General features: G+C 38.5%; 3 protein-coding genes across 3 annotated transcripts in view; 1 reads left to right on the top strand and 2 right to left on the bottom strand.

Annotated features, from left to right (window-relative positions):
* Positions 1 to 8460, bottom strand: part of ttll5 (tubulin tyrosine ligase-like family, member 5) — a 45504-nt gene extending 37044 nt beyond the window's left edge. The window contains exons 1-8 of the mRNA XM_037695371.1: positions 8405 to 8460; positions 6468 to 6574; positions 6299 to 6381; positions 5604 to 5710; positions 5197 to 5327; positions 4997 to 5079; positions 1376 to 1445; positions 1190 to 1274 (exon numbers count right to left, since the gene is read on the bottom strand). Of these exons, the coding sequence (XP_037551299.1) occupies positions 1190 to 1274; positions 1376 to 1445; positions 4997 to 5079; positions 5197 to 5327; positions 5604 to 5710; positions 6299 to 6381; positions 6468 to 6574; positions 8405 to 8460 (722 nt within the window). The remainder of the gene's footprint in view (positions 1 to 1189; positions 1275 to 1375; positions 1446 to 4996; positions 5080 to 5196; positions 5328 to 5603; positions 5711 to 6298; positions 6382 to 6467; positions 6575 to 8404) is intronic.
* A 1226-nt stretch (positions 8461 to 9686) lies between these two features.
* Positions 9687 to 10737, top strand: erg28 (ergosterol biosynthesis 28 homolog). Its single transcript, XM_037694760.1, has 4 exons — positions 9687 to 9819; positions 10155 to 10245; positions 10324 to 10442; positions 10601 to 10737. Exons 1-4 carry the CDS (start codon positions 9687 to 9689, stop codon positions 10687 to 10689), a joined length of 432 nt encoding a protein of 143 aa, XP_037550688.1. The 3' UTR covers positions 10690 to 10737.
* Positions 10738 to 13089: 2352 nt separating this feature from the next.
* flvcr2a (FLVCR heme transporter 2a) overlaps positions 13090 to 24017 on the bottom strand; it is a 20652-nt gene continuing 9724 nt past the window's right edge. Inside the window, exons 6-12 of the mRNA XM_037695369.1 lie at positions 22853 to 22920; positions 22462 to 22565; positions 20051 to 20161; positions 19091 to 19196; positions 18899 to 19010; positions 18170 to 18234; positions 13090 to 13221 (exon numbers count right to left, since the gene is read on the bottom strand). Of these exons, the coding sequence (XP_037551297.1) occupies positions 13159 to 13221; positions 18170 to 18234; positions 18899 to 19010; positions 19091 to 19196; positions 20051 to 20161; positions 22462 to 22565; positions 22853 to 22920 (629 nt within the window). The 3' untranslated portion in view covers positions 13090 to 13158. The remainder of the gene's footprint in view (positions 13222 to 18169; positions 18235 to 18898; positions 19011 to 19090; positions 19197 to 20050; positions 20162 to 22461; positions 22566 to 22852; positions 22921 to 24017) is intronic.

Below are 24017 nucleotides of genomic sequence, written 5' to 3'. Positions count from 1 at the left end.
AAGGTGACGAAACACTGAACAGACGCTTAAAGCTGCAACACTCTACTATTTCTAAACGAAAGGAAGTAGTTGTTAACATGTTTTAATTAATCTGTTTTCCATCCTAAAAGCAGTATCTGGATCCATCCATTCTTTAGCTGTACCTGCTTTATGCAGTACAGCATTACAGGAAGCGGAGGCTTGTTAAACCAGAATTGGGGAAAAATAAACATGTGTGGATAAAAGCATGAATGGTTGTCTGTAAGTTGCTCTGTGATGGGGTTGCGACTTGGTCAGGGTGTATCCTGTCTCTCAGTGACTGCCGGAGATAGACACCAGCTACCCATGTCCAGGAAAAGAAAAGTGGGTAAAAGAAAATGGATGAATGTATATAGAGCATCCTGACAAACACATGTACACTCTCACCCATACAACCATCCATTATCTTTTACCCACTTCTTCCTTTTTAGGTTGCAGGGCTCACAGGTGCCTGTGTCCAGCAGTCACTGTGCAAGAGGCGAGGTACACCCTGGACAGGTCTCAAGTCCATCACAGAAGCACATAGAGACAAATGAGACAAACAACCATTCACTCTCTCACTCACACCTAGGGACAATTTAGAGTTACCAATCAGCCTAACATGCATGTTTTTGTTTTGTGAGAGGAAACCGGAGTACTCAGAGAAAACCCATGCATGCACGGAGAGAACATGAAAACTTCACCCAGCATGGGCCCTGGCCAGGATTCTATCTGGCGACCTTCTCAATGAGAGGCAACAGCTCGACTAACTGATCCACCGTGCCGCCAACACTCACTCATTAACCGAAAACCTCCAGCAAAGTATAGTTTCAATCTTAAACCCCTGGTACCCCATCCCCTACAACACTTGACTAAATAAAGTATTTCATGTGTATGGTCTCTTTTGATGCTTTGGATATATTTACAATAAATGTTCCCAAAATGCTACAGGTTAACATTATTTGATTTTCAAATCTAACAATGAAAGAAAAATCTAAAATTCAGGACTACATTTTCTTTTTTTTTTTTTTGGGCCAGACGTCAAAGGAAAACAGGGAAAATGTTACATAATAACTTGTGCATTTTATAATAAATGGCACCAGTGTTTAAATCATTTATTGCTCTTTTAAGAATAAGAAATCACTGACCTATAACTGTGACAGAAAGAATTTAAAAACCTACAAACACTTACCTAGCAAGGCCTTCCTCATACACATAGATGAGGAGTGGGTCATATGATGTCACTAACACATACAAACGCACATCAAACTTGAACTCTGTGAGCAAAACAAAAAGAGGACAATTCAAAATAATTATTCAATATTAGTTTGTGTAAATATATATATATGTGTGTATAAAGAAACAAACTTCCTCTCACCATCTATAAGTAATGGGTTGTTGATGTAGCGAGACACCAAGATGTTTTCATCCGTTGCGATCTGATTTGGCTACACGAGAAACAAAACGCATAGAAGAAAATATGATGAGCGCACAAAGAGAAAGATGCAGGCGGTATTCCGTTAGCGTTAAAGCTACAAGCCATTTCATATAGAACATTAAATACTCGATTTCCAAAAGTTGGCGTGACACGGCAGTTAATCACGGACATCAAAGAGTAATCACGAGGAGACATTTCAGCGACGCTGGCCATAGCAGGTCAACTTTCAATAACAGCCTATTAAAACACAATCTGGTGCTGGGAGATGGGTCATTTATGAGGTTGAAATGTGTTGCAGGTGGTGAAGTTGAGAAGGAGGGGGCAGAGCAACCTCAGTGCTGGCTGGAGTTCAGAGGAAAAACCAAACCAAAAAGATGAACGTATTTCTTTCTTCTCTCCAAATATCAAGCTGACATTCTTTCCACTGCTGCATAAAAATGCCTAAGAAGAAGAAGAATCGAGCATATATTTTCCAAGAGTGAGAACCTTGCTGAGCTCATCCAAGAGCCGAGGCCTTGGAAGGGTGTGATTTACTCTGCAGAGCTTATTAATGTCTGCTTGAAACTTATTTCAAAGACAACTGTATCAGCGCACCCCCGCACACCGATAACATCTGGCCAAGTGACTGTACGAGTTCACACGGCATTTTCTTTCAGTATGTGCTCAGTTAACTCCCACCAGGCTTGCTTTTAATGTACATCTGTGTTTAAACATGAAATAATTTGTTTTTTTTTTAACACAAAAGTTGATTTAAACCTTTTCTTTCCTCTTTTCAGTCAGTCAGTCAGTAGTAACTACAACACTATGCTGTAGTTTGCTTTGCACACTTATTTGTTCAAAAGTACAGTGAAATTTTGCAAAACACAAGATTGCATAAAACACGAGAACAGTACAGAGAACACAACTCGAGAAAATAAGCAAAATAAATAATAATACAACCAATGTCTGACAATGCAGCAGACATTTCAAAAGATGTAAAAACAAAACTTACAATTCAACAAAGAAGAAAAAGTTATATTTCAGGAAATCTTCAAGGAAAGGAAAAACACTGCAAAACAAAAACTACATTTTAAAAGAAAGACAAGAAATCATTTTAAGAACCCTAACAAAAACAAATCGATTTAAAGAAATATGACACTAAAACTTTGTTACAACTAGAGCTTGACCGATATATCGGTTGGGCCGATATAGGCATTTAGGGACATATCGGTACCGGTAATAATTGGTCCATTATGGACTTAAATAAACTTCTAATTTTCACCCCTAAAATGCTATGAAACGAGCTGTGTCCTTAAGGCTCCCACAGACTCGTACGGTCCTCAGTCTGCGCGGACGGCTGAGACTTCAGACTCGTGCATTCACCCTGATTGACTGCAGCCCAGCTCCGCAGGCAAGGGGTGTTTACCTTCGGGACAAATTGGGGTCGCCGATTGGTCATTTGCTGACACACCTACTGGACCGATTGACAGGTCGCAAAATTAAAAAAAAAAAGAGAGCTGGCAGCCCAGCAGCAGCGATGTTCTGTGTGTATATGTTGTTAATAAAAAGTTCTAAAAAATAAAAAAAATAACAGGGAGCGCTGGCCCTGCAGCCCACAGACCGGCCCACCGGGAAATCTCCAGGCCTTCCCGCAGCCACGCTGGGCCTGATTTTAATTCGCTCATGACAAATTCCTTCATTTCCCACAATTTCATTCATGGCGTCAACAGACGAGGAGGAAGAGATCGCTTGCCTCTTGGAAAAACAAAACAAAAGAAAAGGCCATTAAACCAGACGATGGATGAAGAAGGGGAATTTAATACATTGGTGTCGCATACAAAACAGTCCGTCGCCAGGCAGTTCATTGTGCGACACAGAGTACGTGTACGCAGTCGTAAAAATTGAGCTTTGCACTAACATGCCCTGCGGGCGTCCGCTTCAAATCTAATCTGGTATGCGCGGACCTCCGCCCGAGTATGTGCGGGTATATACTTGCAAATGGTGTATTTGTACAGTGCATCCAGCAGAGAGCACATGCGGACTACTTTCAAGTCATGACCATGCTGCACTTAACTCACAGCACAGCCCAAGCACGGAGCAATACTGTGTGCATCGTATTTTGCTGAACAGAGCATGGTAAGTTTATTGTAAATAATCTGTTAAATAAAATTTTTAAAAAATCATCAATAATAAACTCTCTTCAGTCCTCCAACCTGCTTGTCTTTAGCTATGTATCTCTCAAGTTAGCAAGCTAACATTTAGTTTATTGCCTTGTCAAACTTTATCCAGAACAATAAATCTAACGTAGAGGTAAACTATATCAGTGTTAGTAACGTTATCTGTGTCGTTCTCAATGAACTGAATTGTTTGTCTGAAATATTTACTTCTCTGCAAAGAAAAAAAAAATGCTGCTGCAGTCAGTACTAATTAGACCTTCATCATATGTGACTGTTTAAACGCATGTTAGGAAGACTGTTTCAAGACCAAGTGTTAAAACAAGTTTAAAAGTAGATGTTTACCAAAAACATGCATGTTAGGCTGATTGGTAACTCTACCTTCTCCCTAGCTATGAGAGAGTGAATGGTTGTTTGTCTCGTTTGTCTCCATGTGTCCCTGTGATGGACTGGAGACCTGTCATGGGTGTCCTCTGCCTCTCGAACAGTGATGGCTGGACATGGGCACCAGTGGTCCCCGCGACCCAAGAAGGGAGAAGCAGGTAAAAGATAATGGATGGATGGATGTTTACTTACATTCTTGGGGGTGGACAAAGCTCAAAATTTTGTCAGCCAGTATATCAGCTATCAGCATTAGCTGTCCCCTCCCAATATCGGTATCAGTGATAGCCAAAATGTCCATATTGGTCAGGCTCTAGTTACAACAAACAACATATTATTTGAAATGTGTTTTAGCTAATGTTTGAGTTTTGTCACATATTTTGCTTACTGTTGATTGCTTATTGTCATATCTTTGCCTCAAGTTTGCTGCACATTCTCATAAACAAAAAAAGAGTGTCCCTTACTTTTTATCTTGTGCAGTATTGCTTAATATCTAACACAAGTTTAGAACTACATCCAGCATAAGAATGACATTTTTCCGTGAATTTATTGCCCAGTCTAGGTAAACACTTGTCAGACAGTACATTCATATCAACTAACACAACTTCATTTTAATTTTAAAAGGAGTATTTAGATCCGTTTCGCTCAAGCTGGAGGTCGAGACCACCCAAGCTGCCTCAAGACATCCAGTGATTCACGGGTGATCAGAGAAAATAACACCATTGCTCTTTGGAATAATTTCTAAGTTTGAATGTTTATTCTTGACTTTAAACAGCACGTTCAAAGGTCAACATAACATTTAACACAAATGTGATAACTTAGCCTTTTTTTTTTAAGATTCACACACATTTGGATGCTTATCGGCCCTTAAAGGCATGAGGATGGAGACAACAAACTGCAGCTCTAAGTGGAAAACTTTGTCTTCAAATAACTATATAATGTTTTATTAACAGTTCTACATTCATGCCTGCACTTGAGGACATTTTAATTTGACACTGCCTCATTTTGAATGTTTAACATCACTTACATTGCTGACCAGGTAGATCCCCCGTCCTCTTGAAGATGCTACTGGTTTAATTATCCAAGGGCCCTTGTCCTTGGCAAAACAATCTGAGTGAAACGGAGGAGGAGGGGATTTTCACACAGACAGAAAAAATAAAGCAAAGAAATCAAACAGCATATACGTAGCTCTGCAGAGACCAACTGATTTAGGCGAGTGTCTCTTACTGCGAAATTCCTGGTACTCAGAGGGAAGCATGAAGGTCTGAGGGATTATGTGGAAGTTTTTGAAGCCGTGAGTCTGCTGCATCCGCTGGATGTTTTTATAGAGATGGTCTTTGCGAGTTAATTCGTAGGACCTGGAAATGAGCAGAGCCTCCAGAATAAAATGAGCTCCACTGTGACATGACAAAATAAATACATAAATAGATGACAGTTACACAACACCCCCCACCCCCTCCACTGCCTGAGAGTATGATTCATTTCATGCTTCAGAGAGGCACCGCTCCAAACTAAATGTGTGTTCCAGGAGAAGCCAAAAAATACATTGCCTGAACTGGAGTGGGGGGGGGGGGGGTAGGAAAAGTTCAGAATACAGCTGCAATGCCATAATGCACTTCAGCTCTTGGTCATACCTGGGAAAGTGGTTGACCTTCTGGTAGTCTTGAAGGCAGCGCAGGACATAAGGCTTGAGGTGAGATCCTGTCCACATCAGGTTAAAGTCAGTACTGTTTGGGTGAACCTGAAAAACAAAGACAATGTCTGCAACAAAATCAAAGAAAGGCCACCTGAACACTAATGTGCAGAAAAATAGCCAGCACTTGAAAAACATAAGGGAAGCCAACTTGTAGATTTTCCTGTCACATGATGTTATCTGTTTTGCTTTGTTTTATTGCAAAGATTTGTTAGGAGGCTTAATTCTGATTATCCTATTGGTTGTGTTTGGGGATAATACCAGATGTTTGGAATACAGGATTATTAAATTTTGGCTCTATTGGAGTAGCAGTAGACACTCGTCAGCCTTTGATCATACGAGCCTCGGGTACTAAAATAAAATAGACATGGATTTAATTGCAACTCCTAGGGGAGACCAAAAAAAAAAAAAAAAGAGTATAGTGTACTTTCACAAAACAGGACTAATGCACTTCGAGTCTAATTCTCATATTTTCTGCTGCTTTGAAAGCAGCATTAACAAAGAGAACAAAAATTAAAATGTTGATTGACAATGGTAATATTGCACAGCATACTATACTCAATGCACACTCGTAATTATTTTTTTCCTAATTTTGACTTTTTCACAAATTTTGCATGAACTGAGAATAATCCTTACCTCGTTGAATCCATGATTGGTGAGTATTCTTCGAACCAGGCGACTCTCTGTGCGCACGATCTTGAAGGCCATATGATATTGCTCTGGTTAAAACGCATATGGATCGATTGAAAATCTGTTGGGACTTCATATATATACATTTTTGCAATGCACATTTAGCAGGTTCTACCTCCAACAGAGCAGAGAATCCTATCTTTTGAAACAATGGCCTCGGGTAAAAATAGGAGAACGGGGATCGTCTTGCTGAGGCCGCTCCATGTGATGCAAGGATGATCTCTTGTGGGGAAAACAAACAAATGAGATAAAAATGTAGTGAGTTGGGAAGACTCACTGTTTAAACACACAGCTTACATAGAAAAATAAACAACTGCAAAGAAACAGGAACCACTTTGAGGTGATTTTTTTTGCACCCAAAATTGTACGCAGTGATTTTATGATAATGTGAACGGGGCTCTCGGCTTACCTAACATCGAGGGAATGCATCTTGAAGTTGTGTTTATTTCAGTCGTGCAGATAAAGATAAAACCTCACACAGTTTTATGAGGTGCTGGAAAATAGCAAACCCATGCACCGCATTAACAAACCGTCTTGTAAAAGTCCAGACTATCTTCCAGTGCCAGACACAGCCTGCTTATCACGAAGCAAATATAAGATAAGGCAGCATGATGATGGAGTGGGACTCAATCAGGTATGACTGCTCTGGATAAAAGGGGGTTGAAATGTAAGCAGCTACTGCCACCAGCTTCCACGTGTCCAGGTATGTCTGAGAGTGTGGAAGATATTTGTCTCAATGAGATATCAAGGTGACACAATCAAAGTATTCTGATAAGATCGTAAGAACTACTGCTCAAGAGATAAACAAATGTTATTCCTACATATCTTCGCAAAGAAAGGATTTTAAGTTGTATCTTTACCAGTTATAACATATTTGGACCCGTTTTCGTTAGTTACATTTATTAAAATGCCACAATAACATTAATAAACTTTATGTAGTACTTTTACACTAACCCTAAAGTACATCCAAGCTTTTGTTGGATTTACTGAGTGAATGCCAGGTTTTTAGCTATCTTATAGGAGCAAAATTATTTTTTGCAAATATTTCTAAAGGGAATAAACTGTGCCTGCACAACCAAACTGGTACTAATCAATGCAGGACTGACAACTTTGTTAACTTAATACTCAAACCAATGGTTTAATCAATACTTGATACCGTGCTCTCATATTTAAGATTCTTATTTTCATCAAGGAAATTTTAAAAAGCTCACATCGCATTCAGCTGAACTCTTGCAATTTTAAACTATTATTTAAACTATACACGTTTCTTTTTACATTAGATGAGTATTACTTGTATTTGCCTGTGAATAGTCCTTTACGTAATTTAGTGGTACCCGTTGTCCAATTCTGACACATGTACATCACCTTTGTATGAATTATTAAATGCTCCTGATGAAAAAGACAAGATACATTCTCATTCAGAGTTACGCAGAACTATTTAAATTGATTAAAAATAAATGGTATGCTCTTAAGAGAACAGGTCTACAGCAACAGCGAAACCAAAAAAAAAAAAAAACTTCTGTTAGAATGTGAGTGATGTGCATTTAAAAGAACGTTATTTTTGGATTTGTTTGAGTTGTTTCTGCTTTGGTGTCAGTTCAGTGAATAATAACTTGTCTCCTGCAGCTTCAACTGCAATTCTAAGCCAGTAATTTATGAAATGCAGCCTAAAAGCAAATACTATGGCATATAGTCAGGTATGACTAATGGCTTAAGAAGGAATTGTTTGGCAGACACATTAAAGACCAAATGTCATAGTTACAGCAATAAGCTAAATCATCCCTGCCATCCTGAACTTACAGAGCAATTATATAAAATGAAAAGTACCTAAAGATTCAAATGTTTTCTTAATTTGTCTTGGTGTAAATGATTATTTTGACAATGTTCCAAAGAAAAGACCTTAAGCCCCCCCTCGTTTAATTTAGGGGTTATCTAAAGGTCACGGTTAATTAATTGTGACCAGGATGCCATGCAGGTGTCTCAGCATCATTCACCTGTCACAGGCAGGTTTCTGAAGCAGATAGCGGATTATTCAACATAAAATCTACTTACCCATGTTCATCTTCTGAGGATTCAGAGTCATCATTTTCCTGGACCACAGCTGGCATTTTCACATTAACAAAGGGGGCAAACTAATCGGTGAACTCTGCCTGGGACGTAGAATTCAGCAAGTCGTCCATCGTAGAATTAATTTCACAGTCACTAAGCTTTAGCAAACTAACTTCGTCTCATTCAGATATAATATTGCAACAATCGCCCCTACCGCAACGCTACAAACATTGACAAAATGGTAAAATGGCATCAACTGGTGTATTAATTGAAGAGAAAGCCTTTCGGTGTCGGTAAAATCCTCTTACAACTCTGCAAACTGACAGTCCAACCGGAAGCTGAGCAACATTATCTAGATAAAAATAAATGCTACCCGTGAAGTCTCTTATGATTAAAACAGTTAAAATACTCTTATTTTGCATCTGAATACGAAAACACGCCAACACAACCTTGCCTTTTATTGCTATGGCGCTTGCTAGCGGCTAACAAGCGAGCATCTGGGCGGTTAATCTTCCAGGTAACTACAACAACTGAGTAGCAACAGAGCATGCGCACTCGTTGACAGTGTATGATCACGTGAGCAAATTTAAACTTGACCGTTGTTGCAGCCACAGATGTTTATATCTATGGTTGCAGCCGGTGTAGCAAGTGCGCTACAAAAACAATAAAGTTTGAAAAGTGGGAGTACAGCTACAGTTCACTTAATACACATGCTAGTTTTTTTTTTTAATCAAGTGAAAACTGATTAAAATGTTGACGTAATAGATTGATAACGTTTGCTCTCTGTAAGTCAGATATTTCTCTTGCACCTTGTGCACTCTTCGTTTCAACACAGCCTACAGCCTGTATGAATTCACAGTTTTCATTGGTTAGTCAAGAAAATGGGCGGTACCTTAACTTGAGTTGAGCCAATCACAACAATGGTATGATTAAATGGACTCACGTGTAGAGCTGTCTTATTGGTCAAATGTATGGACAAAGATATGTGTTATATCTAGTGTTGTTGTATAGCTAATAGCTTTGCGTTACTCTCATTTGGTTTTTGTCGTGTTTTTTCCCCAGGAGTAAGGTATTCGGCAGGTAAATATGTGTGAATTTCATCAATTTTAATGTTTGAATGGACGCACTTAGTAACAGTGTAGAGCAGCGTTAGCTTGGACATATTTGACCCCCAGCTTACATTTTTTATTTTATTTTGACGGAATAAATGCCTCTGCTAAAATGTCTGCTTCGCTGATGTATTTTGACGTTTTCCGTCCTGTTAAGATTCTGACAGACAAAGGAGATGAGCCGCTTCCTGAACGTCCTGCGGAGCTGGTTGGTGATGGTGTCCGTCATCGCCATGGGAAACACGGTGCAGAGCTTCAGAGACCACAGCTTCCTGTCTGAAAAGCTCTACACGGGCACCCCAGAGTTTGGTGAGCAGCTGAAGGGGTTGAACTGACAGATGGAGACTCCTCAAAACACTTCAAAACATAAAGTTCATGCCCAGTCTTTTGTTGCATCTATAATTTTATTGAAATCATTTTAACTGCATTATTTCATAATTATGTAAACAATCAATAACCTCAGCATAGTTTTGGAAAACAGAGGCACAACCACACACGTCCTATAACTGGTTTAGAAGATAATTTGCCAAATAAATGAAAGATTATCCTCGTCCAAGATTTTTGACTGAATGTGTACTGATGTTCTGTCATATTGTTTTCATGTTTTTGTCTGATTTTTTCCTTTTACCCCTCTCTCGTTGCAGTGAATGGTCTCCAAGCTCGAACGTTTGGCATTTGGACGTTGCTATCATCGATCATTCGCTGTGCCTGTGCCATCGATATCCAGAACAGAACGTACGGTAGTTCATGTGCTGCAGCTTGTTTCTTACGGTACTCCGCCTTATTAAATGTTAGTTATTCTGACTCCTGCAGACTGTATCACATCACCTTATGGACATTTGTGCTGGCGTTGGGTCATTTTCTGTCTGAAGTTTTTATCTACAAAACGGCACCACTGACTATTGGAGTGATGGCACCACTCATTGTTGCAAGTATGATGTAACTCTGTATTTTATATTTAAACTATCCAAATGTATGTGTTTTAGGCTAGTAATGTTTAACTTTATCTGTGGTGTTTTGAAATGTAGAGGTCAGTGGAAAATATTAGTTAACTGAAGGAATCTTGGTAACCTTATATTATTTTTTCCAGGTTTCTCCATCATAGGCATGCTCATTGGATTCCAGTGTTTTTCAGAAACCCAGGAGGAAGTTGGAGCCCGACAGAAGAAGAGGAACTAGTTTGGGTTTTTTATTACTGAATCTGATGAACCACCTGTGATGAAACACGCGAGCTGGTCATTCATTGCTGCGCCTTGTTTTCAGGAACAAGCAGCTTGAGTGTAAATTTGTAAAACGTTAGATTCTGTTCCACATTGCATATGATACAAATGCAAACGACTTACACTACAGTCCTTAACAAATCCTCATTTTTAATTATTTGCAGTCAAAAATGAAAGTGAATTGTGAGGAAGAAAGCAACACTCATGTCAGCTTGTGCACAGCTTCAGTGGGATGATATTCAAAGTAAAATGTCTAAAAGTAGATATTTTTAATCCACTGCAACCCCTCATGCACACAGCATCAGATTTACCAAAGAATCTCGACAACTGCTCAGTTTTTAACAAAGTAACACAAACAGTAAAACAGCCATTCCTCGATGTTTGACCTGTGCCACGAACAGTTCATACTGTTCAATGATGTCCTTTTAATTTTATTATTTCACTATTAAAGGACTCAAAAACAAACATCATCTTCTTAGATGGACATGTTGGCAATAATAGATGTTCTGGCTTCATGTTTTCTGTGGGACAGTGATGTAACCGCTGATAATCATACTTCAGCTACATTTGCAGTTTTTTACCTCGACAGTACATCATCAGAATTCAGGCCTAATGATGTCAAATATACTTTTATAAGTCAATATTTTGATGTTTTCTGAGCATTAAGAGACGGAGGCATGTATTTTTTAATAAATTAAGTCTCCAGAATCCTTCAGACTTTGTTTTAGAGGTTTAAATGTACTTTTGCTTTATTTTTACGAAACATTTACAGTAATACCCCGTCACGTTCCGTTTGTTTGAATTAAAGAATACATGTTTAAACTACTGCTTGCCAGTGTTTTAGTTGTGTAGCTATTCTGTTAAAAATGCAGACTCAAAACAAAAGAAGTTCTGGGTTCTGAAATATCAGTGACTCACAGTACGTCATCTTTAAAATCCATACAAAACACATTTTACTAATTTCTCTATCAATGTGTTAGTTTTACTTCGTATTCTAATAACTCAAATGTTTTTTTCTTGATATGTTAACCCACTTCTAACATTTCATCTGTATTTGTTTTGGTAGTTGTTTTTTTGTCTTGCATTTACTACTATATGATTATTTTGTGTCTATGCTAATCTTATATTTTTAGTCATTTAATATTTGTAGTTGTGTGGGCTTGTGGTAATTTTTATCATTTTAAATGTTTGTCACTAGAATAAGTTTGTGTTTTCTGTGACTCGTTATATTCATGGTAAGCTTCTGTGTAATGTGGGTTAACATCTGTCCTTTTAGTTTTTCTAGATCTTGTATAATCTTTTTTTGTTCCTTGCTCATTTCAGTGTTTTTTCCCCCACAAGTTTGGTCTCTGACAAGTGTCTCTAGACATTTAGTATCTGTTTTTTGTCCCATCATGTATGTTTTGCCCCTCATAACATATATTTCTTAAGATACCAGCCTTTCAGTAATTCATTCACAATTCAGACTGAATAGAAGACTAACAGACTTTGTATTGCAGTCTAAAAATGTTTAATTTCACCTGAATCCGTTTAGAAATACATAATGACATGAAATGTAAGATTATTACATCCCTGACACAAATCTGCCACTGAAGGACAAACAAGCACCTTATCACAGAAATGGAGCTACAACTTAAAATTATACAGACCAGAAAATAAGACATTAATGAAAAGATGTGCAAAAACTGATTTCACACCTTGACTTCAGTTTGCAATAAAAAATTTACACATGGCAACAGTTTAGTGTGCAAAAAAAAAAAGAGATTTGCTTTATCCACCTAACATAATTGTGCTTTTCTCACATTCTTCCTCTTGTAGAGGTCACTTCAGCAAAACGAGGACAAACTGACCTCCTGGAGTACTCGGATGCACAGCATCAGCATCGATCAGTGCTTTTTAAATCAGCAGGACTGGTGGCACAGTAATACTTCCAGTGAGCCTGACTGGCAGGCACGTTACACATGACCTGACAGGAAACGCATCACAGTCATCAGTTTTCAGGTCATTTGCATATTCTAAACATCACAACGCTCAAACAAATACTTAAATTTATTAACGTAAAGGTTTGAATTCAGATAATCCAACATTAAGAACACTGATCAGATGCAGCTCAATAAATGTACATTTAATAAAAGGTTACAGAAAGCAGTCAAAAACTGTTAGTCACTAAAGTTGTTTTGCATTCCCCAGATGTGCAACATTTTGTTTTATTCTTGCACCTCGAGGGATTTTCAGCTTCTTGTCCATCCAGTACATCGAATGTCCAGCAGTTCTTTTGGTTTTAATCAAAGCGTCACAGGCGTCAGTTCACTCCGAGACACCATGTACCCAGTGTTCACAGCAGCTTTTCACTTTGTTCAGGTGTTAATACTAGTTTATTTAATTAATTTTTTATCTATTCAAGCATTTTTTTTTTAGAAGACTACCCTCATAACTTTCTCTCCTTCAGGATTTCAGTCGTAGAGACAACTCCTGTATCAGCCGTCAGTTGCTGGAAGAGACAAGAACAGAAATTTAGTTTTTAAAGATAAATATATTGTAAATTATAAGACTAATCACAACATTATTAAAGACAGAACACAAATAAAAGATGAAAACGTTTTGTACATTGTTTAAATTTGCATCAAAGTTGATGGACGAATGAGGCAAACTTGGCTGTCCCTTTTTTTATTCGCATAGAAAAATACGATGAGTTTAAGTCACACTGAATATTTAGAGAACATTAAAATCAAAAATAAAATGTGCTTTGCAACAACAATCAAAATGTTTGATAGTGCATTTTATCTGTAAGAGTTAATTCTAATTTCAGACCAACAAATCTTTAAACCTTTTTTTAATAAATTTAAACACTTAATTTAAGCACTTCAGTAACAGTTTCTGTTTTAAATGTGCTTTATAAATAAATTTGACTTGACTTAACACACGTAGTGTGTTAAGAAGTTTTTTTTATCTTTACCTCTGATGATATACTGTGTGTTTGTGTGGATTTATAATGTTGCTGTGTGTCCCTACCTTACCAGGTGTGTGCTTTGGTTTAAGTGAAGTTGTGGGTTTATTTCAGAACTTCTGCTGGCAGGGGTAGTCTCTGGACTCTGTGGCTCCGTAGTCCTCCACTGATAGCCCTGGCCCTGTAAGCTGGAACCATAGCTCTGGTATCAAAGCTCTGAGGGGTCACCCTTATCACCACACCACCTCCACCACTGGTGTCATGCAGAACACCTGCACCCCTGCAATGCAAGCAGCTTGCCTCCGAACCACCAAAGGTTCTTGCAACAGCTGTTTCTTTAAAAGTCCAGCTGTGCAGGACTGCAAACCAGAACCCAATCTTGTCTCTCATATATTAATGCACACATGCTCAAATGCACTCATCACTACTTCCAGTAGATATGGTGGAATATATTGGTGACCACTGATAAAAGGAGAGAAGACGAGAAGCAATGTCTTCACTCGGCACCGAATAGGACACTCAGGCCTCAACCACACTTTTTACATAAAAGGCAAGCATCCAACAGGAAAATGTGCACACGTTTCTGCTACACTTAAACATAATAATCCAAAGAGATAACTGGCAGTGAAACACAGCAGTGAAGGATATGGGACAGATCAGTTGGCAGGCCGTAGACTGAGGAAGTCCTTTGGATGGGGGACGAAACGTTTCTCACTTAAAGGGAGTTTAAGTGTGTGTTTCAAGCCAACCTCCTCCAACAAGGAGGTTGGCAGGCCACAGACTGATGAAGTCTTCCGGATGGAAGATGAAACGTTTCTCCCTTAATGAAACTGGTCCAGATGACACGATTTAACCTTTTATATTATCAGGACTTGACATTATCAGGTATCTTAGGGGATGAAACAGCCAATTTATACAATAAAGTTATTTTGTTTTTTAAATAAATTAGCTGAATCTAGAGCCGTTTTTTGTTCTGCCTAGTCTCATGATCTTCACTTCAGTCCAGTTGGTTTTTGTTCAGGGCCCTGAGATGACTTCTGTTGTGACTTGGCGCTATATAAATAAACTGAATTGAATTGGTGGCGGTAATGCACCTAAAATGAGTTTGCCAATCCCTATTAAGCATCAGAAGAAGAAAAAGAAGCGTAGAAGAAGAACCGTCTTCCGTCACTCCCCCTGAAGGCGCTGAAGCAGTGAGATGCGACGACGATGGAGAAAAAAACAAGTTTAGTGAAATTTGAGAGCTTGGTGATAATTCGCTTGTTAAGTTTGTGAAGTTAGGGTGTAGTGTGTGTTTGTTCCGTAACAAAGGTGCGATTACTGAACGTGGAGTAGGCTTTGAAGCTTTAGATGGGGAAGGAAACTGCGATGTCAGACTCTGAACCAGAGAGTGAAGACTTGGACGATGAGGTGGAAAATCCACCTTTTGTTATGAAAGAGAGGAAGATCAGCCTTCACAGAGTGCCACCCGGAGGTCCAAGTCTGAGATAGGACAAGGCAGGACCCACACCCGGTCCAGATCTCCTCTGGATGCTGACAACAGAGCCATGCTTCAGATCAGAGGCCTGGAAGACAGAGGAGGATTTTGATGCTGCCCCAGAGGTAAGCAGGTTCATGCCACAGAGAACACCATGGGTCTAGCTAGACACACTGTCACACTATAGTCCAAAATAAAGTTTTCTGTTGTTTTTTGCCACTGACACGGTCACAAAAATCTGCAACACCAACAAGGCGGCAGCAAAAACACGGAATCTGGAAAAAAAATAGGTCTCCTGATAAATGTCGTTTGTGTCGCTACCAAGTATCCCAAGATTACTGGAAACAAAAATCACATTTTGTCTGTGCTCTTCCAGCCAAAATACTGGCACAAGACAGATTCAGATCCATATTTTGGAACATCCACATGAGTGATCCTGAGCAGGACTTAGAAAATGACAGAAAGAAGGGTACAGCAGGCCACGACAAACTTTGTACAATCAGACCTCTTTATGAAGACATCCTCAATGCCTGCCAGACTTATTACCACCCCAAGAGGGAGCTGGTGGTGGATGAAAGGATGATGGCAACCAGGGCAAAGACTATGACACAATATGAAAGACAGGTTTATAAAGTGTGGGACTGAGCTTTTTGCATAGGCTCAATCAAATAGTGACTACACCATTAGTTTGATATCTACACTGGGAAGACTTTTACTCCATCTGAGCATGGATTGGCTCATGATTTGTTATGAACCTAATTCAGCCAGCCCATCTTGGAACTGGGTACCACATTTACATGAACAGTTTCTACACTAGCCCCAAACTGTTTAGTGGACTTGGCCAAGATAAAGTTTGGAGCATGTGGCACCTACAGGGAGAACACAAAAGGATTCTCCAGAGAGAGACCAAATGCCTTCACCTCACAAAGTGAAAGAGGTTCCATAAGATGGATCAGAGAGGGGCCACTGGTTTTTGTGAAGTGGATGGAAACGCAGGAGGTGTCCGTGTGCTCTACCATCCATCCTGCGTTTTCTGGTGATACGGTGAGGAGAAAAGTGAACAAAAATGAACAGTGGACTGAGAGATATTTTATGCCCCACACCAATCATGACCTGCAACAAGCATATGGATGGGGTTGACTTGTCAAGTTGTCAGACCAGCATATTCAGTATTATTCCACCCACAAAAAAGCTGCATGCACAAACAGGACCTTGTTGATGCACTTCCTGGACATTGCAACAACAAATGACTACATCTTGCACCATGAGATCTGCAGGTGCAGCCCATGACACACACAAAGACTTCATGGTATGTCAGCTTAGCGGTGTAGACAAGGCTGGTGTTCCTCAGAGCAGGAGAGCGGATCACATTCCTGTGACCATTGTTGTAGTGAAGGATGCTGGCCTAAAAGCCAGCAAAGGCAGGTTGACATGCAAACACTGCCAGCTGGAGGACAAAAAGAGGACGACACGCCTGTGATGCGCTCCTCTGCTGTGTCTTGGACAGAAACTGTTTGTTTGAGTGGCACAAATGAGTTGTGGCTTTTTATTTTGAGACCTCATTGTTTTTGTCTAAAAAAACACCTGAGACAATGTTGGAATTTTCATGTACCGTATTTTCCGGCGTATAAGTCACTCCAGTCTATAAGTCGCATCAGTCAAAAAAAAAAAAAGCATCACGAAGAGGAAAAATAAGTTGCTTCGGCGTATAAGTCACATTTATTATGCATCACCGTTGACCCGTTGCGTTTACTATGCGTTTATTTAATGGTCCAAACAGCTTCATTTCGGCTGGGCGGTGTGGCGCCATCCATCCATCCATCATGGCTGGAGCCGTGAGCTCTCCAGCGTTCCTCCGCCTGCACCAGCTGAGTGACGCAGGTGTGCGCGGGAGGATGTGCTGTTGCAGTTCTTCAAAATTTAAAGCGTCAGTCAAAAAATTGCATTATGAATATGGGGAAAAAAAAAGTTTACAAGTCACTTTGGTGTACAAATCTGACAAATTATGCAAAAAACTGACTTGTACGCCGGAAAATATGGTAAATATTCTATACATCTGTGCTTTCTATAATATTGCTACAATATTAAATCAAGTTATTTTTGCATTCCAAGCTTTGAAAATGGTTCATGGAATAAAATTTGTTGTTTTCGCAGTAAAATAAAAATGTTCCTACTCTGATTTTATTTATTTATTTATTTATTTTTTGATGTGTGTGTGTGTGTGGTTTTGGCTCCAGTGTGTTAATGCAATAAGTCAAAATGGGAAACATAACTGAAGGTTACACATGTGAGGTTGTGAAAAACAAAATGACACTAAACAAGACTAGTTAAACCACAATAGTGTAAATATGACCAATATCCCCCTGGAGCCCAGAAGATAAGCTGCAGAGCACATGCAGTTTGAAGCGAGATTTTCTTTAAATGGTTTTCCTTTAAAAAAAAAAATAAATAACTTTTTAGTAGTTGGATACCATCGACTTGTATTTTGGGTTGGAATCCATTTTTGTCTGGTATTTATTTGTTGGAAGTACTTTATTGCCACGTAAAATGTATTTAGTAATTACTTTACGATATCCATTTGGCAGGAGTCAGACGCAACCGTTTAAAGGATAAAAAGCAGTATTAAATCAAAAGGCGTCTTTAATAGCAAATAACATTTAAGTATGCTGTTTGTTACACCGAAATGGAAGGCTGTGAGGCAAAACTAATTTCAGAAGTTTATAAAAATAAACCAAAGTTTTAACTTTCGCAGCAGAAACCCCTGAAAGCAGTCAGTGGCACGCTGCAGTGTGAGCGACTTCAGCAAAGCAGCAACAACACAAAAACTGCAGCAACGTGTTATTTCTTTTTAAAACCAGAGACACATCTAGGTAGATGGAGTGAGGACAGAGTGGGATGGAGGAGGATGACTCGCTGTGGCGACCCCTGAAGTGGGAAAAGCCGAAAGAAGAAGCCAGGTCTAACGCAGGAACACAAAGATCCCCATCTGACTGCAACTCCCCCAGATGTACTTACACTCACTGTCTGCACCTCCATCTTCTGGTTGGCCTTCTGCCTCCGGAGGTCAGATTTGATTAGTCCTGTGCAAAAATACAGACCACCTTCACTGTAGAGGTAAATGTTTGATTATGATGCAACAAAACCAATTTGTTTTAATTCATATAAAACTCAGAAATCTGAATCAACTAACCAGGAAGACTGTAACAAGGTTGAGTCAGGTCCTCTGGAGGGATTCTTCTTTGTGGAAAGGTTGTTCTTCAACAAAGAAGAATCCGTCCAGAAGACCTGAATCAACCTTGATGCAAAACCAGGAAGAAGACAAAAAAACTTTCAAACCTGTGTTACACTTTAACAACCTGACAAATGTAATAATGTTACCTAAAAGTCAGTTTAAAGCCATAAATGAGGTTATTTGAAAACCATTCAAAGTGTTAGTTTTAGGTTTTCTAAATAAGAAAACCTTGTTGGTATACAAGTATATCACAAGGTAGTTGTTGGAATGTTTCAAAAGTAACATCATTTAGCAATATATATATATATATATTATATATATATATTTTTTTTTTTCCTTAAAAATAATATGTATTGTGTCCTTAAAGCATGATGAAGTGCAAATATTTAATTAGCCAGCAGGGGCATCATTTATTATCTACAAAATTATTCAGAACAAGTTTTGATGACATGTTGCACAAATTTGTTAATTAACTTGTTTTGAGCAAATAAGTTTTAAAACAAAACTTTTACCCGTTATTATTGTTCCTATAAGCAGGAAGACACACAGAAAGATGTTTCCAGGAAAGTTCCCCCATTTTTCAATAATCTGTCTTTGACTGATGATGAAAATGATTCCGAAGATCTGAAAGGAGATTTATAAAAGCTGTAACCACTTCAGCCCGTGACTCTGCAGTTCGTCGTGTTCACAATAAAACCTCTGACCTGAGCCGAACAGTTAAGCAGTCCTGATGAGGTTCCCTCAGATTCTGGGAACGTGAGCTCCACTGCAAACTCAAACCCAAGAGGAAGATATCCTGTCATGAAGAAGCTGCAGGCGCACAGAACGAGAAGCTCAAATTAAACGGCTAAAACCACAGTTCAGGTTTTAATTATGTGTTTCACTGAGAAACAGCTCAACAGTTATAAAAGTAGGACAATAATGGGGTTTTAGAAATAAAATCCAGGCAGGAAAATTGCTATGGAAACCAGTTATGAGACTAATCAGCTTACCATAAATAGTAATAACTAGGGACAAAATGGGGACTGAATGGAGCATTAATCTGAGAAACATAATCCTGCTCTGACAAAGCAACACGGATGCAAACTAACATCAAAGCTGTAACTATTAGATGAATATTAAATGTGTTGCTGCTCATCATTTCAAGGGTTTAAACTTCTCAAAGCATCACAAGTCAGTCAGGCTAACTGAAGCCACGGGCCTCTGGTAGTGGCTGCACTGACTTTATAAACTAAACCGTTTGTGTTTGCATTGAGAAATGTCCCGCCAATTTCAAAAACCCTGCGCTGAATACATAACTGTGAAGGAAATCGCTTCGCGTTCACAAAATGTGACGTGAAGTTGGAAAGTTTGTGATTATACAAAGTAAAAGCTGCATCAGGAACCATGAGAATAAGTTGTGAACTGCAACAACTTCTTAAATACCATCAGCTGCTGCTAAACAATTCTCATAAAATGAGTCGAATTGTGAAAAATGGCGGCCATTTTAACATTTTAACAGCTCAGAATGGAAAAAAGATTCATTAAGGATATTCACATGTTTAGTTGTCTGACAATGAATCCAAGCACAGTTAATTTTCTTACATTTTGTACGTTTTTGTATTAAATTCAGCTCCTGCCTGTGATCTTTGTCACTGAGTGTCGACTCGTTAATGATTACCTACCCTAAAACCCCCGCTGTGATAAAGACCACCCAAAGGTGACCCAGGTTCAGGGTGAAGGCGTAAACCAGCATCCCAACCAAAGAAAGGATATAAACAGCCAGAGTGGTTTGTCTGTGGAGACAGGAGTGTTAGCATGATTTTAGACATGTGCAACATAAACCTGAACATGGATGTAGCTCTAAAAGCTACGATGATTTAAAGGGTTTAATGTAATTGCATAAGTCATTTAGAGGGTTAAATTTACAAGATTTGATTTTATTTTTACAATCAAATAAACAAAACGTTACTTTTATTTTGATGACCTTAAAATAAATCTAACAGAAAACCACTGACAGGAAATATGTTCTTATTATGGATATTAAATGCCTTTAAATTCATTCAACCTTTATTTAGACAGGTTAGTCCCATTGAGCCTCGAAGACTCGTTTACAAGAGAGACCTGGTTTTAACAAAGAGTGATGACAACAGTAAATAATCATAAAAAGCATACAAATTGAGAAGAACAAATGAAAGGAAATGGGGTTTTTTTTGTTTTTTTTATTAAACAAAAACAGCTAGGTTGTAAAGCGATGTAGAAAACTAAAAACAGGAACAAGTCTGCATTGGTTTTTGCAGGTTTTTGGAACTTAGCAGATGTTTGAAGTCACTTAGAGAGGTCAAGGTCAAAAGCTTCAGATATTTTTGCAAGATATTCCAGGAAACAGAAGCAGAGTAGGAGAAGGCCCTTTTGCCTAGTTCAGTCCTCACTGAGGGAACACTGCATGTAATAATGTCCTGAAAGCGCACGCTGTAACTGCACTCACACAGTGACATGCAGGAGATGTATGAAGGCAGCAGACCGAGAAGTGATTTAAAGATGAAAATGTACCAGTGGGAGAGTGCGTGAAGTAAATGATGACCAGTTAACCAGTGAATACAGGGTGCAGTGGTGGGTACGATAGTTACAGCCAGTTATGAATCTTAATGCACCATGATAGACAGTATCCAACATCTGCAGGGTGCTTGTAGGAGCGTTCATGTAAATAATGTCACCGTAATCAATGGAGGGAAGGAAATTCACAGTTACAAGGCGTTTCCTAGCATTCAGAGTTAAACAGGATCTATTTCTGAAAAAAAAACCCAGTTTAACTTTCAGTTTCCTTGCTAGTTTTCCACGTGAAGTTTAAAAGAGAGATGCAAGATACCCAAATATTTGTAGGAATTGACAAATTTAATAGGAACACCATTCTAGGATAAAATTGAAAGAAAAACTGCTGGGACCGACTTCCTGTTTGAAAACAACGTGCCTTTGGTTTTGTCAGCGTTTAGGACAAGTTTGAGATGGAACAAATCTGACTGGATGATGTCGAAAGCGGATTGTAAAACCTTAGCAACTGTTTTAGCTCAACAATAAACAACTGTATCATCAGCATAGAAATGTAAGTATGCATCAAAGATGGTCTCACCTACATTACCTATTTAGATTGGGAAGAGGGTGGGTCCTAATACTGAGCCTTGTGGTACACCATTGTTAACCGTTAAGTAACTGGAAGTTGTCATAAAGAAATTATTAGAAAGTTAGAAATGCTAAATGTGTACTTTAAGAGTAACAAACTATTGAGCAACTAAACCTATTTTTTGCATCTAAATGGTCAGGAAATAAGGTTAAAGATTTGGTGCTTCATAATTGACGTTCTGTAAATCCAGTAAATTGCATGCATTAAAACCGAGCTAAAATATAACATTTAACAACAATATTTCTGCTCTGCTGAGGAGCAAAACAACAGCAATAAAAGAAAGAAGGTGTACTCTGACGGGGCTGTTTCTTGTACAATCACGCGTAAAATAGACTGCACAACATCTTTTTGTTTGTTAATATAGCAAATCTTTAACCCAGCTCAATAAATACGAAACGGTCCAAGTTTTAAAACGGTGCCAAACTGCTCTGACAGCTCAGCGTTCTGCCGGCATGTGAGGAATTCTGAGGATGAAGGATTTTAACTTGTCGAAACAGTTTTTACGCTTCGTTACAGAAAGCAGCGGAACGCGTTCTCTTATCTAATGGGTAACAATAAAAGGAGGACAAGATTTTTTCTGAAAAGAAATGCGTAAACAATCAGCTCAATTAAAATAAAGCAACAAGCTTTTTGCATAAGGCCGTACGATATAATGATTAAATATTTTTTGGATTTGGGGACAAAATATAACTTTTGCAGCGTTGCTCTGTAGAAAGCAATACTATAAGCAGCCATTAATTCTTATTTTTTCTTCGAAATAAAGTTTATAAGTTCTGAAAAATCTTGTCAAATATATTTATTGTATGTTTGACCAGGTTTTCGTTCCATATTTATGTCCGAAAGCATCTGTTGGTCTTGTTTTTTTTCAGATTTAAAAGTAAAACAGCTTTTATTTTTTTTCAAATAACATCTTACTTGTAAGTTTTGGTCTTGTCAAGCCAAATGCCACATATGAGGGATCCTGCCATGCCAGCAACCACAATGGTCAGGCCGATTCTCCCAGCATTCACCTCTTCACCCTGAGAGAAGAATCACCAATGTCTTTCGTTTAAAGACCGTATGAGAAACTCGCAGCACCCATGACGCAGCAGGTAATTCCACCTGGTCCGTTTAATCACCAGAATCATGTTATTTTTGTGAGGGTCAACATTCCTGACGTTTTGACTTTTAGTGTCAAACACGTCGCACAAACATTTACAAGCTGAGCATATACATTTAGAACAAATCCAGGGGTTGAAGAAAGTTTAACTAAAAAATAAAACAACAACAACAACGAAGGTGTTCTGAGATGCAGGTGAGAACTTACAGGATATTCTTTGATTATCATCAGGTTCAACAGTGTAGAAATAGAGTAGAAGCAGCCCACGTTCAACCCTGCAGAAAAATAAATACAATTTCCTGAGAAAGCTGCGATGATATGTTAATGCTAATGCAGAAGCAGCATCAGTATAAAAATCTAATCCATCAATTTGTGGAAAATGATGAGGATGTAAAGGTCATGGATGCGTTTCCCTTATAATGTCAAATGTTTAAACCATGCGTGTGCGTTAGAGTTGTTTTGTCTTGGCGAAGTGGAGCGTGCGCACCTGATAAACTTCAAGGCCCTAAGCTGTGAAGCAGATTTGTCTTGACCTCACCTCTGTCTGATAACAGGTATTTAAGCTTTTGTTAACTCTTTCTCTGTGAGCAGACCTCGGAGATGAGGCGCCATGTAACGTTTTGATGCTTGCATTTCAACACTGCTCCATCTTGCAAGATTAAACCTTGCCTAAAAAAATAGCTTCTCCTTTCCTGTGTGACTTACTGTATTTTTCAGACTATAAGGTGCTCTTAAAATCCTCTAATTTTCTCAAAAATCGTCAGTGAGCCTTATAATCAGGTGCGCCTTATGTATTAATTCTGGTTGTGCTTATTGACCTCAAACTGATTTTGTGTGGTTATTGTGAATGAACTGAATAAAGTTTGACTTATCTGACTGATTTGTTTCGCTTAATGCAACTTATAATCCGGTGCGCCTTATAATCCAAAAAATACGGTATTTATTTAACGAGGTGATGATAGGATAATTAAATCATCCATCAGAAACCTCCTAAAACAGCCTCAAAACTTTAGTTTTAGAAGCTCATTGATGATTATAGTCTAAATATCTGTCTATTATTTAAACTACTATTAAATAGTGAACTTTGTGCAATAATATCATCTTAATGACATTTAAAAAAAGACATTTAACCCATGCCAAAAGAAGTTGTGGACTGGAATGTAATGCCACGTCCAATTTGAACTTTCACCTCAAAAGTGCAAAGATGGGTGATAAAAGGTGATAAGCATGTCGCAGTGATGAATCAAAACAGTTTTATAAAGCAGAAGCATGTGGAAACAAAACCACTTCTTGGATCTTTTTTGTGCTAGTTTATTAAATAATAATAATAATAATAATAATAATAATAATAATAATAATAATAATAATAATA

The sequence above is a fragment of the Nematolebias whitei genome, chromosome 21 (genome assembly GCF_014905685.2).
Source record: "Nematolebias whitei isolate Nwh7 chromosome 21, NemWhi1, whole genome shotgun sequence".
Classification (NCBI taxonomy): domain Eukaryota; kingdom Metazoa; phylum Chordata; class Actinopteri; order Cyprinodontiformes; family Rivulidae; genus Nematolebias; species Nematolebias whitei.
The sequence above is the reverse complement of the archived record's forward strand: the minus strand, read 5'-3'. Positions and strand labels throughout refer to the sequence as shown.

Bases quoted from the DNA above. Each gene is read 5' to 3' on its own strand.
- erg28 (XM_037694760.1), top strand. From the start codon at position 9,687: ATGAGCCGCTTCCTGAACGTCCTGCGGAGCTGGTTGGTGATGGTGTCC. The intron at 9,820-10,154 runs GTGAGCAGCTGA...CTCTCGTTGCAG, and splicing joins CACGGGCACCCCAGAGTTTG to TGAATGGTCTCCAAGCTCGA. The intron at 10,246-10,323 runs GTACGGTAGTTC...TGACTCCTGCAG, and splicing joins ATCGATATCCAGAACAGAAC to ACTGTATCACATCACCTTAT.